The sequence below is a fragment of the Echiichthys vipera genome (genome assembly GCF_963691815.1).
Source record: "Echiichthys vipera genome assembly, chromosome: 2".
Taxonomy (NCBI): domain Eukaryota; kingdom Metazoa; phylum Chordata; class Actinopteri; order Perciformes; family Trachinidae; genus Echiichthys; species Echiichthys vipera.
In genome coordinates, this window is record NC_139827.1 from 21,045,794 (window position 1) to 21,058,228 (window position 12,435).

The following is a 12,435-nucleotide window of genomic DNA, read 5'->3' on the forward strand; positions in this document are numbered from 1 at the left end:
CCTTTGATGTGTTTTTTTTTTCTTAGACAAAGCAAACTGTAGATTGATTATTTGATGCAAGACCCGAGATGTTTTGATGCTGCATCTTGTTTTGAGGTAGTTTCGCATTAGTTTGTATCATAAGTTAATAATCAATTTAATAGTCTAACAGTTTTTTCAAAAATGGGGTGAGAATGAAAGCAAGTTTAGTACCTTTTTCCATTAACTTATTTTTTATAACCATGAGCTATAATCAATTATTCTCTTCCAAATGGTAATGGAGTTTAGTATAATGGTATGGTAATCTTAACACCTTTCCAGTAATAATGTTAAAAGTGTATTGGAGTTATAAAATCCTCAGTAAATCAGTATCAATTGCGAGGACACTGATGAGCCACTGTTGCCTTTTCCTTTTCCTACTTCCCTACATTGGTGTGTCCTGCTGAGAGTGAAGCACCTCTGCTCATCTGATTGTCTGCTTCTCAGTGGGAGCCAGGGTCTCTAGGAGAGACTTTTTCAAGTTATTTTTCATGACATTTCTGGCACACATAGTGGAGAGCTGTGGGTAAAAGCAGGAAGAAAGGAAAGACATGACTGGATTTTTGGTGATAAAAGCGATAAAAAGTCACACACTTGGTGTCCTGCATTTCAGGATCCAGTTTGACACAACTGACACTGTACTGTGAAGTTGTTAATGTCTTATACAGATTTTATTTAAGTATAAACTATAATACATTTTAAAATGTGTACATTATTCCATGTAACTCCATATTACGTTTAGGTTTACCCAAGTTTCTCTGCCACAATTACACAATTACGGTTACACAAAACATGTCCATTGCTGTACCTCTTGAGTCAGTTTGCCAAGCAGGAGATGACAGGTATGGGAGTTGGGACCATTTTGTTTTCAGAATGCCAGTAAAAAAAGGCAGAAAGCCATTAAAGAGATGGGAACGGCCATTTTGGATCTCCATTCACAATGAGAGGTTTTGATAAAGGGAGACAGAGAAAAGAGGTGAACAAAAGGAGTGTTGATTAAGGTCAAAGAAGATGCTGACCTCCTGTCACTGGTCTACATTTGGTTGTCACAGTAGCACGTTCGCCAAAATGTAGGGTTGTACCAAATGTCGTCGTTTTTTTTTTTTTTTTTTTTACATTCAAAGCTTCAATTCAGGTTTTCGAATGAAGCTTTGATTGTCATTTTTTATGACATCATCACCCTATAAAAATGAACAATATCCTTAGTTTGGTTATATAAATGTAATTTATGGTGCAGTGCAGTTAGACAGCTTCCAGACTGCCCTGTTAATACAGGTGTATGCTTTCCTTTGCGTGCCCCAAGCACAGTGAAAATCAATCTATCACATATATATATATATTTATTGTATATACGGTGTATATATATATATGATTTGGACTTTAAAACGCTCTGGAATTATTGGAAATGTTTGGTAACACAAGTCAGAAACAATCATATGCAGGCACAGCTGGAATATAATTCTACAAATAGTATAACACTAATAATATTAGTTCACTCCATCTTGATCTAGAAGTGCGAAATGCCACGTTTAAACAGACTGAATAGACGTGGGTACAAAAAATATGCACAGGATTCAAATATTGATTTAGAATTTTAATGGTTTGAATGAAGCTTTGAAGTATTCGGTACAGCTTTGCCAAAATAGGATGTATGGTGCATCATGGTCAAGGTGTTGGTGATTTGTGTGTCAGGGCTCAATAGCTGGTCCTACACCCTGCGATGCTCACATACACAAACTTGTACTTACTGTATACTCACACACTATACAGAAACCCTTTGCTAGATGGTCTCTAAAGAAACTATACAGTATTTTTTTAACAGCATGCTCTCTGATTCCCTGATATGTAGTTTGTCTATTTTTTCTTTTTTTTTTAAATGTCCTAGTCTCCAGGTCTTAAAATGTTTAATTGACTTTACTTTATCTTGTTTTGGGACACTATGGCTTCGAGAATGAACCAAGTCCTGTCTCCTTTTTCTTCTTCATAAACCCCTCTGTGGTTCTCTCCCTTTTTTCCCTTAGCTTCCTGCTCCCTCCCGTGTGCTTGGTGAGACTTATACAGTACAAATGCTTCTTCATCCTGTGTCACATTGTCATATTTAATGCAAGAGTTTCTCTTTTCCTCTCTTCCCTTCTTGCCCCCCTGCTCTCAGGATTGCCAAATTAACTTTAGTCTAAAGGTAGCTCCTCTCCTCTCCTCTCCTCTCCTCTCCTCTCCTCTCCTCTCCTCTCCTCTTTTGTCTTGTATTGTTGTGGTGACATGTTCCATCACCTCTCCTCATGTCTGAGCATTTGTATGTGGTTTCAAGCTAATGCAAAAAGATCAAATTTACTATCAATTAGTTGTGGAAGTTGGTTGGGCTTTTGTAAAAGAAATAAAGACGGAAACAAATCAAAAATGAAACTATATTGCTATAAATCAATGTTTGTACAGGCCTTATGGATATTTAGTCGCTGCTACCTATTGTACTTGGAAGAACTGTGAAAATATCAGCATCTCTTCAACTGATTTACTGTATGCCGTATGTGAATCATGAAAAGGTGAAGTGTGTGTCAAGTGAGAGTACTTTAGCTCTTCTCTTTTGTTGCTGCTTCTTGTTCCTCAGAGTTTTTTAGAGAATTGTGGATAAATCCTCACACTGTCACAGTTCATGGCTAAACGTTTGTCCATGTGGGTCTTTGTATTCTGTATGCGTCTCTTGTCTGTGGATCACTCTGCCTGTCCCTTCTTGTGTGCTTACATCATTGCCACTGCAGGCATAACCTGAAAGTATACGGTCATTCATTTCATTCACGTCAGAACTTGCTTAAGCTTTTACCTGCCTTATTTTCTACTTCTCACTTCACATTCAGATTTACCTGAATTATGGACTACAGAAATATTCCACTCTGAGAAATGAGTTTGCTTGATTAAAAGAATCAAAACCAACTTTGACCACTAGATGTCAGCATTGAACTGAGATACAGTGCGTGCATGATTTTCACTAGGTCTTCATAAGTGTGACAGATTTTTTTTTCCCAGCCACAAATTGTCACCTTTCTTTTTCTACATGCTTAAACAATTGACCACCTTTTTAAATTGTCTTGATTCATAATTAGAATGGTTTATCACCAAGTAGTTTTTTTCATACAAGGAATCTGCCTTTGTGTTTGGTTCATGCAATAAACATATAAAGACAGAACAATTGCAGGAAAAATATAAAGAATATACTGTTCTAAAATTGGAAAGCTGTACAATTTTGTGAAAAAAAATTGCAAAAATATTTATCACATTCTCACTAGCATTTGTATATTTTCTTTTTCATTTCTACTCCATACCATTTTCTCAGAGGAGAACAGGCAGGATTTTTACTTGATCAAGATAATAATGCACATGATGGTGGATTCAGTTTCCACTTAGTTACTGTACTTTTGAGCTTTGAATTTTTGTGTTTCTAATTTCTTGGTTCTACCACGAACTTCTAATGTTATGTTTCGGTTAAGGATGGATAGATCTTGTTTGTTTTTTCTCTCCTAATTCAGATTCATGCATTGGAATAATTCTTATCTTAGGCAACCTGAGGCCAGGGATTACTGTGGTACCAAAAACTTAAACAGAGGCTGATTGAAAGTAACTGATAAAAGAAACTTTTACAATAACATTGACTAAAAATTAATTTAATGTGGTATCTTCTGTTACCTGATCCACCTACTGTAAGTTACATAGTGCTTAAATCCTACTGTTTAAATCCTACATTGACTCTTCTGAAACATTATTGCAAGCGCAATATTTAGTGTCATAGTATGATTACTGTATCTTCAGTCAAAATGTCTTTTTCTATTCTGTGTGTATAACCAGCCCTTAATTACCTGCGTATGAAAGCGTCTTGGTTGACTCAGCTGTTGTGGCTCCCACCTATACTCAAGTGTAATAAGTGGGTCGGCCCTTTTGGCTTACTTCTCCCTGTGGTTTCAGGACCAAGCGGTTGTGGAAGACTCTGATCAGGTGTGTCTGAGAGGGAGGAAGTAAGGCTGCTGCTCGCTTGGCTCGGCCAGGCTCTTTTCGTTGGCTAAAGCTTACTGGTTGTGTGCTGTGATCTGGTGCGGTCTGCTCTGCTTTGCATTCCTGCTGCTCTCTCAGATTAAGAGCAGACTATGGTAGATGCCATTAACCAAACTAAAGCTGCTCAGCATTGGTTGTGTCAAGTTAAAACATTTTTTTATTCAGAATAATGTGAAATTGTTTAAATTGGGCTTAAAATTAATACTTAAAGGGACAGTTAGGCTTTTTTAAGTGTGGTTGTATGAGATCTGTCGGCGCGCCCTTGATCATTTGGAGAAGCTGACAGGAGGACAGGCATGAAAGCTAAACTATGCACTACTGTGGATGGGGGCAGCAATTAAGCGTATATTAGCCACATAAAAGAAACATCAGTTGGAGTGTACGCTATATTTTGTATATTTTCACTGCTGTACCTTGACATCAGGCAGCCCATGGGAAATTGAAGCCATTGTATACAACTATGCTCTCTTCTAATCCACAACCAGCCTCCATAATTATACTTCACAGAACACGGGAATTTCTCTGTTAGCTTCTAACCCTGTGAAACACCAAAGTCACACATTAACATGAACAAAAAACCCAGCTGAGGAAACAGTACACTAGCAACTCTTGTGTTCTGCAAGGTGAAATTAATGTTTTTGTCAATGGAGTCTGATGACTTTGATAAGAGCATAGTTATAATCACCCTGCATAAATTTACAGTGAACAGGGCTGTCTGCCGTAAAGTTAGTGTTTAATATTTTAAATATAGCAAACCCTAAAACTGTGAATTTTTTTAGGTCTTTCTCTTTTTTTCACAATGCTAAAATACACTTTCATCCACAGCAGTACAGTAGTTTATTTGTTTTTTTCTGTTTGGGCATCACTTCATTTTGTCAGAAGATATTGAAAGGCTCTGAAAACCACTTTCTCCACCCAACGCAAGTTGTTCTTCTTCAGAGATTTCTTTCATATAATATTTTGAATAAAAGTCAAAGTGTTTTGTCCCCATGCAGTGTAGTGAATGCTTAAGTGACCTTCATTGGATTTTTTTTTTTAGTGAAAGTGCAGCAGGATGGCAGTGCTCAATATGGATATGACTTCTTGTTACTTGCACGGATATAGTATCTTCTGTAGCCAGGAAGCAGTAAGGGCATTTCACAATTTAATACCAATTTGTTATAGCCCTTGTCAAAACTAGCGCCACATAGCATGTGGGTATAGATTACACCTGTGGTGTCGAGGATCAGCATGAGTTTGGATCTGTGTTTGGCCTTGGCTGAGTGTGAATACTGGACATGGCAATCTTGGTTGTGTTTTTGTGCAGAAAGGTAAAAAAAAGTATTCAAAATAATATTGTATTTAATCATTGTTTAGCATTCAGACTGCCATGAAGTTGTGTATTTTTCAGCACAATGCACAGTAGTTTTCCTCCTGAAGCATCTTGCTATACAGGGAGATTACGCATGACTTTGGCATGAAGTGAAGAAATCCTATGTGCAGTTGGAAGGTTTCGATGTCAACAACTTATTTACTCAATTTACCTTTACCACACAATTAGATGCAAGGGATGTAGTGCTTAAAATAATTTTGAGCTATTTTTTTTATTGGTGAATAATATGGCAAGGTGAAAGAAAGAAATGTTACTGCCCCTCTTGTTTGCCACAATTTAGTAGTACACTTTATTATAAAAAAGTATTATAAAATTGTATCTCTTTGTATGGAGCCATTTTTGTGCGTACCTGCTCCACAATGACACAGTCTCATTTCACTCCATTCATTTTGAAATTCAAGGTGTGTATTAGAGCGGTGAGTGAGCAAATGAGCAGTGTGAGTGTGTGAGAGGATGTGTGGAGGATTTTTTTTTTTTTTTGGGGGGGGGGGGGGGGGGGGGTATATGTGTATAATAATGGCTGTAGTGGTAAAAATATATATCAAAAACTAACATGGAAATTGGATGTTTTGGTCTGGAAGTATTTCTCACGTCACTTCGACAGGAATCAACCACAAAGAAGTTTCCCATCGGTTCAGTATCTTTTATATTAATTTAATGCATGTAATAATAAGATAATAATGTAATAATTAGATCCATATTTTAGGAATTCAGGAAGTAGTCATCCTGTTTGAGCAGTGACGCTTCATGTTGAGTGTTTATAACTCAAAGTGCATTTAAAAAATAAAAAATCTCTTACATACCAACCTTTGTTTCCTGAGTCCAGAAAGCCAAGCTAGGCCCAGGTAAGAAGGCGATCACTGAGACGGACAACAGCCACTCCAGCCAGCTGCCTTCCAACAGCCTGGACCAGGTCAAACTCTGCGACTTCTCCTTCCTGGCTGTGCTGGGCAAAGGGAGCTTTGGCAAGGTGAGGTTTAGAAATACATCCAAAAGTGTCACTGGTAACAGACAGCACAAGATCTAAAGAAACAAGAAAAAAATAGGATTTATATAGAAATGATAGTCTACTACCTTTAACTCCTCCTGCGTCTGTCTCTAAAGGTCATGCTGGCAGAGATGAAGGCCACTGAAGAGCTGTACGCAATAAAGATCCTAAAGAAGGACGTGGTGATCCAAGACGATGACGTGGAATGTACCATGGTGGAGAAGAGAGTCCTGGCCCAACAGGACAAGCCGCCCTTCCTCACACACCTCCACTCGTGCTTCCAGACTGTGGTAGGTAAAATGCTCCTGGACATGCATCAGTACGAGTCCCTCCAGGTCAGGTCAGGTCAGGTCAGATTAATTCATAAAGGGGGCTTTTAGCTAAGCTTAGTCAGTTTTAGCTTAGTCATAAGGTGTTGTAGAGAGCAGTAGAGGACATGTGACAAGTACAATTATATAAAAAGAAAGAGAAAAGAGAGAAGGGGAAACAAACAAAGCCAAATTAGAAGGCTATGGTAGTGCATGTGTATACGAAAGCATGTGTCTGTATGCTCATCCATGTGTGGAGTGCATGGACGAGACATGCACTAAAATAAATGTCTATTTCCTGCACACACACATATATACACACACATTCGCCTATTTGTAGAAGTGTATGGTACTTTCTTATATAAGTACAGACACAAATGCAGACTTGCACACTCACATGCAGTTATGACGAATCTTTCTTTGTGCTTTGTATTATAATTTTCATTTTTTTCTCTTCCTGCTTGTAAATGGTGAATGGACTTGTACTTTAATACTTCTTGTCACATTCACCTATTCACACCGACATTCACACTGATGGCAGTGGACATCTACATACCATATAATCTTACAATTCACACCACATTCACACACCAATGCGCAGCACGGGGAGCAATTGGGGGTTCAATGTCTTGCCCAAGGACACTTCGACATGCGGACCAGAGGACATGTGTCCTCTCAAGTTTTAGATCTACCCCTGATTTAAAGAACCATGACTGGCCAATGTGCGTCGTCACCCTTGTCGTCACTTAGTAGTTCTGCAGTGTTAAAACAGTTGTCAAGCTAAAAGTTAGTATTGCCCCAACAATATGTTGGGGGACTAGGGAGAAACAGTTTACATTAAAAGATGGTCAAAATTGATGAAGTGAATGCTGAGAAATCCTGACTTTTAGTCCTAGGAACCTGCTAATGGAAACACTGGATCCTAAATTTTCTGTAATGTAACTAGATATCATCTTTCTTCCCTGCCTCCTTGAAAAAGTTTGTTATAACCTGAGATAACCCATGACATCATCAGGGTGGCAGAATTGGAATATAATATTCATGTTTAAATTAGTGTATAATTACCAGAAAGTACAAATTGTTGTGTTTTCTTCAGCTTAGAATGAGTCCTTCATATCTAGATAGCAGGTCCTTATCGACAGAGTCTGCCATGTTGGTACAGTAGTCCAGAAAGGGCAGAGAGGGCATTTCACATTTAGTAGGTTCTCCTACAGTACACACTTGGAAAGTACGGGGTGAGGGAATGTGTAGTTTAGTTTATTACATTCATTTACATAAGTATAATAACACATATGCAAGATGTTTCATTTAGATTTTTAATGGGATGATAATTAGGCGGGGGACAGGGTGAAGTGGTGGTTAGCACTTTAGCCTCGCAGCGAGAGGGTTCCTGGTTCGAATCCCAGCTGGGGCCCTTCTGTTTGGAGTTTGCATGTTCTCCCCGTGTCTGCGTGGGTTTTCTCCGGGTTATCCGGTTTCCTCCCACATTCCAAAAACATGCTCTTGTTAGGTTAATTGATGACTCTAAAATTGCCCGTAGGTGTGAATGGTTGTCTGTCTCTGTTCGTCTCTATGTGCCCTGTAATAGACTGGCGTCCTGTCCAGGGTGTAACCCTCCTCACGCCAGATGTCAGCTGGGATTGGCTCCAGCCCCCCCCGCGACCCCGACAGGGACAAGCGTTTGAAGATGAATGAATGAATGATAATAATTAGGCTGGGGATCAACCCTGGGATGTCATTAACCCCTCAATGGTTTTTTTAAAACAATTTTGGGAAAAACTGGAGTTTTTAGGACAAATACAATCAAAGTTTTGGAAGGATGGTTGGCAACTTAAAATGAAGAAATAAAATTGATCCAGGAACCCCCGTATTTTTGAGCTATACTTTTTTCCCCAATAATTGATATTCATCACAAATGGCAGCAGTGTGAATTTTTCATGCCCAACTCCTCACATTAATTTCAGTTCTGATGCGAAAGAAATCAACATTTTACCTAATCAGAATGCCTCCTGGTAAGATCCAAAATTAACATTTATTAGCAGTTAGATTTCTGAGAGGGGCCGAGCTGAACTATAGCAGCTGATTAGAGCTGTAGCACCAGCAGGCAGGCGGAGGGAAAAGGAAGAAACACAGCTTGGCATGACTCATAGCATATTCATGGAAACACACACACACACACACACACACACACACACACACACACACACACACATACACACACACACACACTCTCACACTTCATTCTCCCACATATAGAAACATAAAGACTAACTTACTCTCACACTTTCACAACTTCTTGAGTATTTCCACAACTTCTTTGCAGATTTTTTTAAGAATATAAGAATCCTGGCCAGCACTATTGTATTAAGATACTGTAATTAAGGTAACGTTTTGAGAAACTTAAGCAGCAAAATATAATGAAAGATAGGCCCAAGCACATGGAACACCAAAAAGCTAAATGGTAGCACAGCATGTGGATGTCAAACGAACACAGAAGTGCTCATTATGTTAGTTTAATGTCATTATTAAACACTACAAAGAGAAAACAATTTAGCTCCCCAGTCAGAATGTGTTGTACACCAGTGGATGTTTTAGCATAATAAGCTGATATACACAAGTTATATTTTTCATGTTTGCTAAGACAGCATGTTGTCATCATCCATTAGAACCAACCCAGCAGAGTCTTTTGTGACGCATCATTGTGTGACAGCACCACGTCTACAAGAGGTGCAGAGAAGGTGCATGACCGTCATTGTAGTGCTGTGAGGGTCAGAATTGTTTACGTCTTTTTAAGTACAGGGTCAGATCTGCTTCGTCAAATCCGATGGAAGGTCAGCTCTGCAGCCAGTATGGGTCTGTTTCTATGTAAGGTGGTTGGTTTGTGTTTTGCCAGCAAGGGACCATCACACACAGCGGGGGCAGGGTCAGGCCAAACTTGTCATGGGCAGTAAGGGACCAGCACTTTCAGACAAAGAGAATATCTCCTGACAGATGTCTGTGTTGAGTGTTTTCTTTTTCCATGAAGAGCTTTGTTGTGGGCTTTTTTAGGTCACCTTGTCATGGAAAGTATAGCAGGAACGATGGAATGATTCAGACAGCAAGGTTAGGGGAGGCTGCAACACAGAGCCATATCTTTATTGTTCAGAACACTGTCAGTGAATAGAATTGTGTAATTTCACTGATTTTGTGGAACTTTGTGTGTGCAAAATAATGATGTTGCATTTTTATCTCATCCTCTCCTCCCCATTCCCCATGTGTCCCTAAACCCTCTCTTCTATCCGCTCTATGACCACAGGACCGTCTGTACTTTGTCATGGAGTATGTGAATGGGGGAGACCTCATGTACCATATCCAACAAGTGGGCAAGTTCAAGGAACCGCAGGCAGTGTAAGACTTAAATTTACTACCAACTAGTATAATCCCATTGTGTAGTGTATCTGTTACTATTGTCAAATAGGCATTTTATGTGATTTTTGAGAGAGATGAGACAAGGTTTTTTTTAATTTTCAGAAACATATTTGTATAGTGCTACTAAGGTAAAAATGGAAAAAGAAATTACATGCATGATGTATTATTACTACAACAATATATATATATATATATATATATATATATATATATATATATATATATATATATATATATATATATGTAATTTGGCCATCAGGTAAAAAGTGGTGTATCTAATGAAATTATGTCAGGAATTTAGCCAAGCTTTGAATGTTCTGCCAGCAAAGGTTACGTTGTTGCGTGGTTGTTATTGCAGGTTTTATGCAGCAGAGATCGCTGTTGGTCTCTTCTTCCTGCATGTTAAAGGAGTCATCTACCGGTGAGTATTAACTGGTTTCCACAGTTTCCATTGCATAAAGACAGTGCTTTCTAAAATTTGTGGCTGCTTTTATAGTATTATTAAGACATTTTCTGGTATAATAAATATATGCTTTTCTGCAACAGAAAGCATGCAGTAAAGAGACATCCTACAGTAAAAGCTCTTGCATTTTGTTTTTTATTAGCTATTTCTTTAAAACATCTGAGGTAATAAATAGTATAAGAATAAGAAGTTGGCGGCGAAGGCCACCTGCTGAAACAAATTCCAAAAGAGAAGTCGACATCTTCAAGGATGTTTTGAATGTGTGTTATCACAGGGATCTGAAGTTGGACAACGTGATGCTGGACTGTGAGGGACACATTAAGATTGCTGACTTTGGCATGTGTAAAGAGAACATGGCAGAAGGAGTGACCACACGCACCTTCTGCGGCACTCCAGACTACATAGCCCCGGAGGTAAGGCTGAACATGGAGAGATGTGTGCGCATGCATGTTTTGATGCATGAGGTCATCTCTGTCACTGTCTGGTCTGAGCCTGTGTCACCCTGGCTACAGATTAAGGTCGCTGCCTCAGGACAGATACACAAACACACACAAACACACACACTAGCGCTATCTCATGACGTAAGAAACCCAGTCAGACAGACGCCCAATGTGTCCGCTGGCGAAGCCTAACTTAAACCAAACATACAAGCTGGGGTCTCTGTGTGAACCAATGTGTTTTCCCCCTGAGCAAGTTTTATCCTTTATCACAATGTTGTTTTGATCAGTTTCTGTAATAATTATATAATTCAAGACAAGTCGACTTGACTTGACCTAGATACAGTATCTGCTTGTCTTTGTCCTTGTTGACTGGCAACATCCACATCAGGGGGACATTGAAAGTTTACACATCCGTCTTACCTAACAGCAAGAAGATTCCTGACCAGTAGGTATTTTCATTTTTTTTTTTTTTATTAAAAAGAGGTTGTTGCTAAGGAGCATTAAATTATATCAGTCCAGCGCATTCACATGAATCCTTAACGTTATACGCCAATTTATTTAACATTCCATTGCCAATCATTTCTAATAAGTCTCTGACTGTTCATCAAATGATGTGGCAACTGTGTATCAGATATACTCGATACACTCCCAATGAATGGGGGCTGCCCCTGCCCTCACTCATGGTAAGAGGTGCAAACAGGATAAGTCCATGTTGGCACATTGGAAGTTTAACATGCAAACTGAGTAAGTTGGAAATATTTCAATACATAAAAAATGTTTTTCTCTGCTACCGATGTTTGATTACTAAACTCCTTAATTTGGTAAAAATATACACTTAAAAATAACCAAGATCTGAAAATTCTTTTGTAATAAAAAAAAAATATGGCAACCAAATGTAACGGCGCATTACTTTGAATACAATTACAGATTTATCTGGGTTTGACCATTGTTCAAAACATTTGTATTAGTGTAAGTCCAAAACTTAAAAAACATATAACATACCGTAGGTCTAGTCGTTTTGAGAGTTTTTAACATGGAAATGTTATATATTATACCTTTAAGACACAATTCAGCAGGATTCCTGTCAAAGTATGACAAGTGCCATATAAATAAAGATTGATTTGATTTGATTTGACATGAAAATCTGACATCAAATGGTGGCACTGGTAAAAGGTTGTGATGTTACTGAAAGCAAACTAAAGGTTTCAATTTAGTTCAATCAAAAATATAAAGACATTGAACATTTTAAAGAAACATTAATCTATGAATATCCTTTTTTAAATTCCTGCATTGTTATGATTTAGGATTGTTTAACACTGAAAAACTGTTGGAGGAAGTGATCACATATAGTAAAGCATCTCAAAGAAGGGAAGCTCCATCCCCAGTGAGTTGCCAAA

General features: G+C 38.4%; 1 protein-coding gene across 2 annotated transcripts in view; it reads left to right on the forward strand.

Annotated features, from left to right (window-relative positions):
- The window catches only part of prkcaa (protein kinase C, alpha, a), a 171,678-nt gene that overhangs the window by 107,701 nt on the left and 51,542 nt on the right, over positions 1–12,435 (forward strand). The window contains exons 9-14 of one of the 2 annotated variants that reach the window (XM_083933149.1): positions 3,973–4,002; positions 6,258–6,401; positions 6,536–6,709; positions 10,023–10,114; positions 10,494–10,556; positions 10,873–11,011. In XM_083933149.1, coding sequence (XP_083789275.1) covers positions 3,973–4,002; positions 6,258–6,401; positions 6,536–6,709; positions 10,023–10,114; positions 10,494–10,556; positions 10,873–11,011 — 642 coding nt within the window. The remainder of the gene's footprint in view (positions 1–3,972; positions 4,003–6,257; positions 6,402–6,535; positions 6,710–10,022; positions 10,115–10,493; positions 10,557–10,872; positions 11,012–12,435) is intronic. The other variant, XM_083933150.1, reaches the window with a different exon arrangement.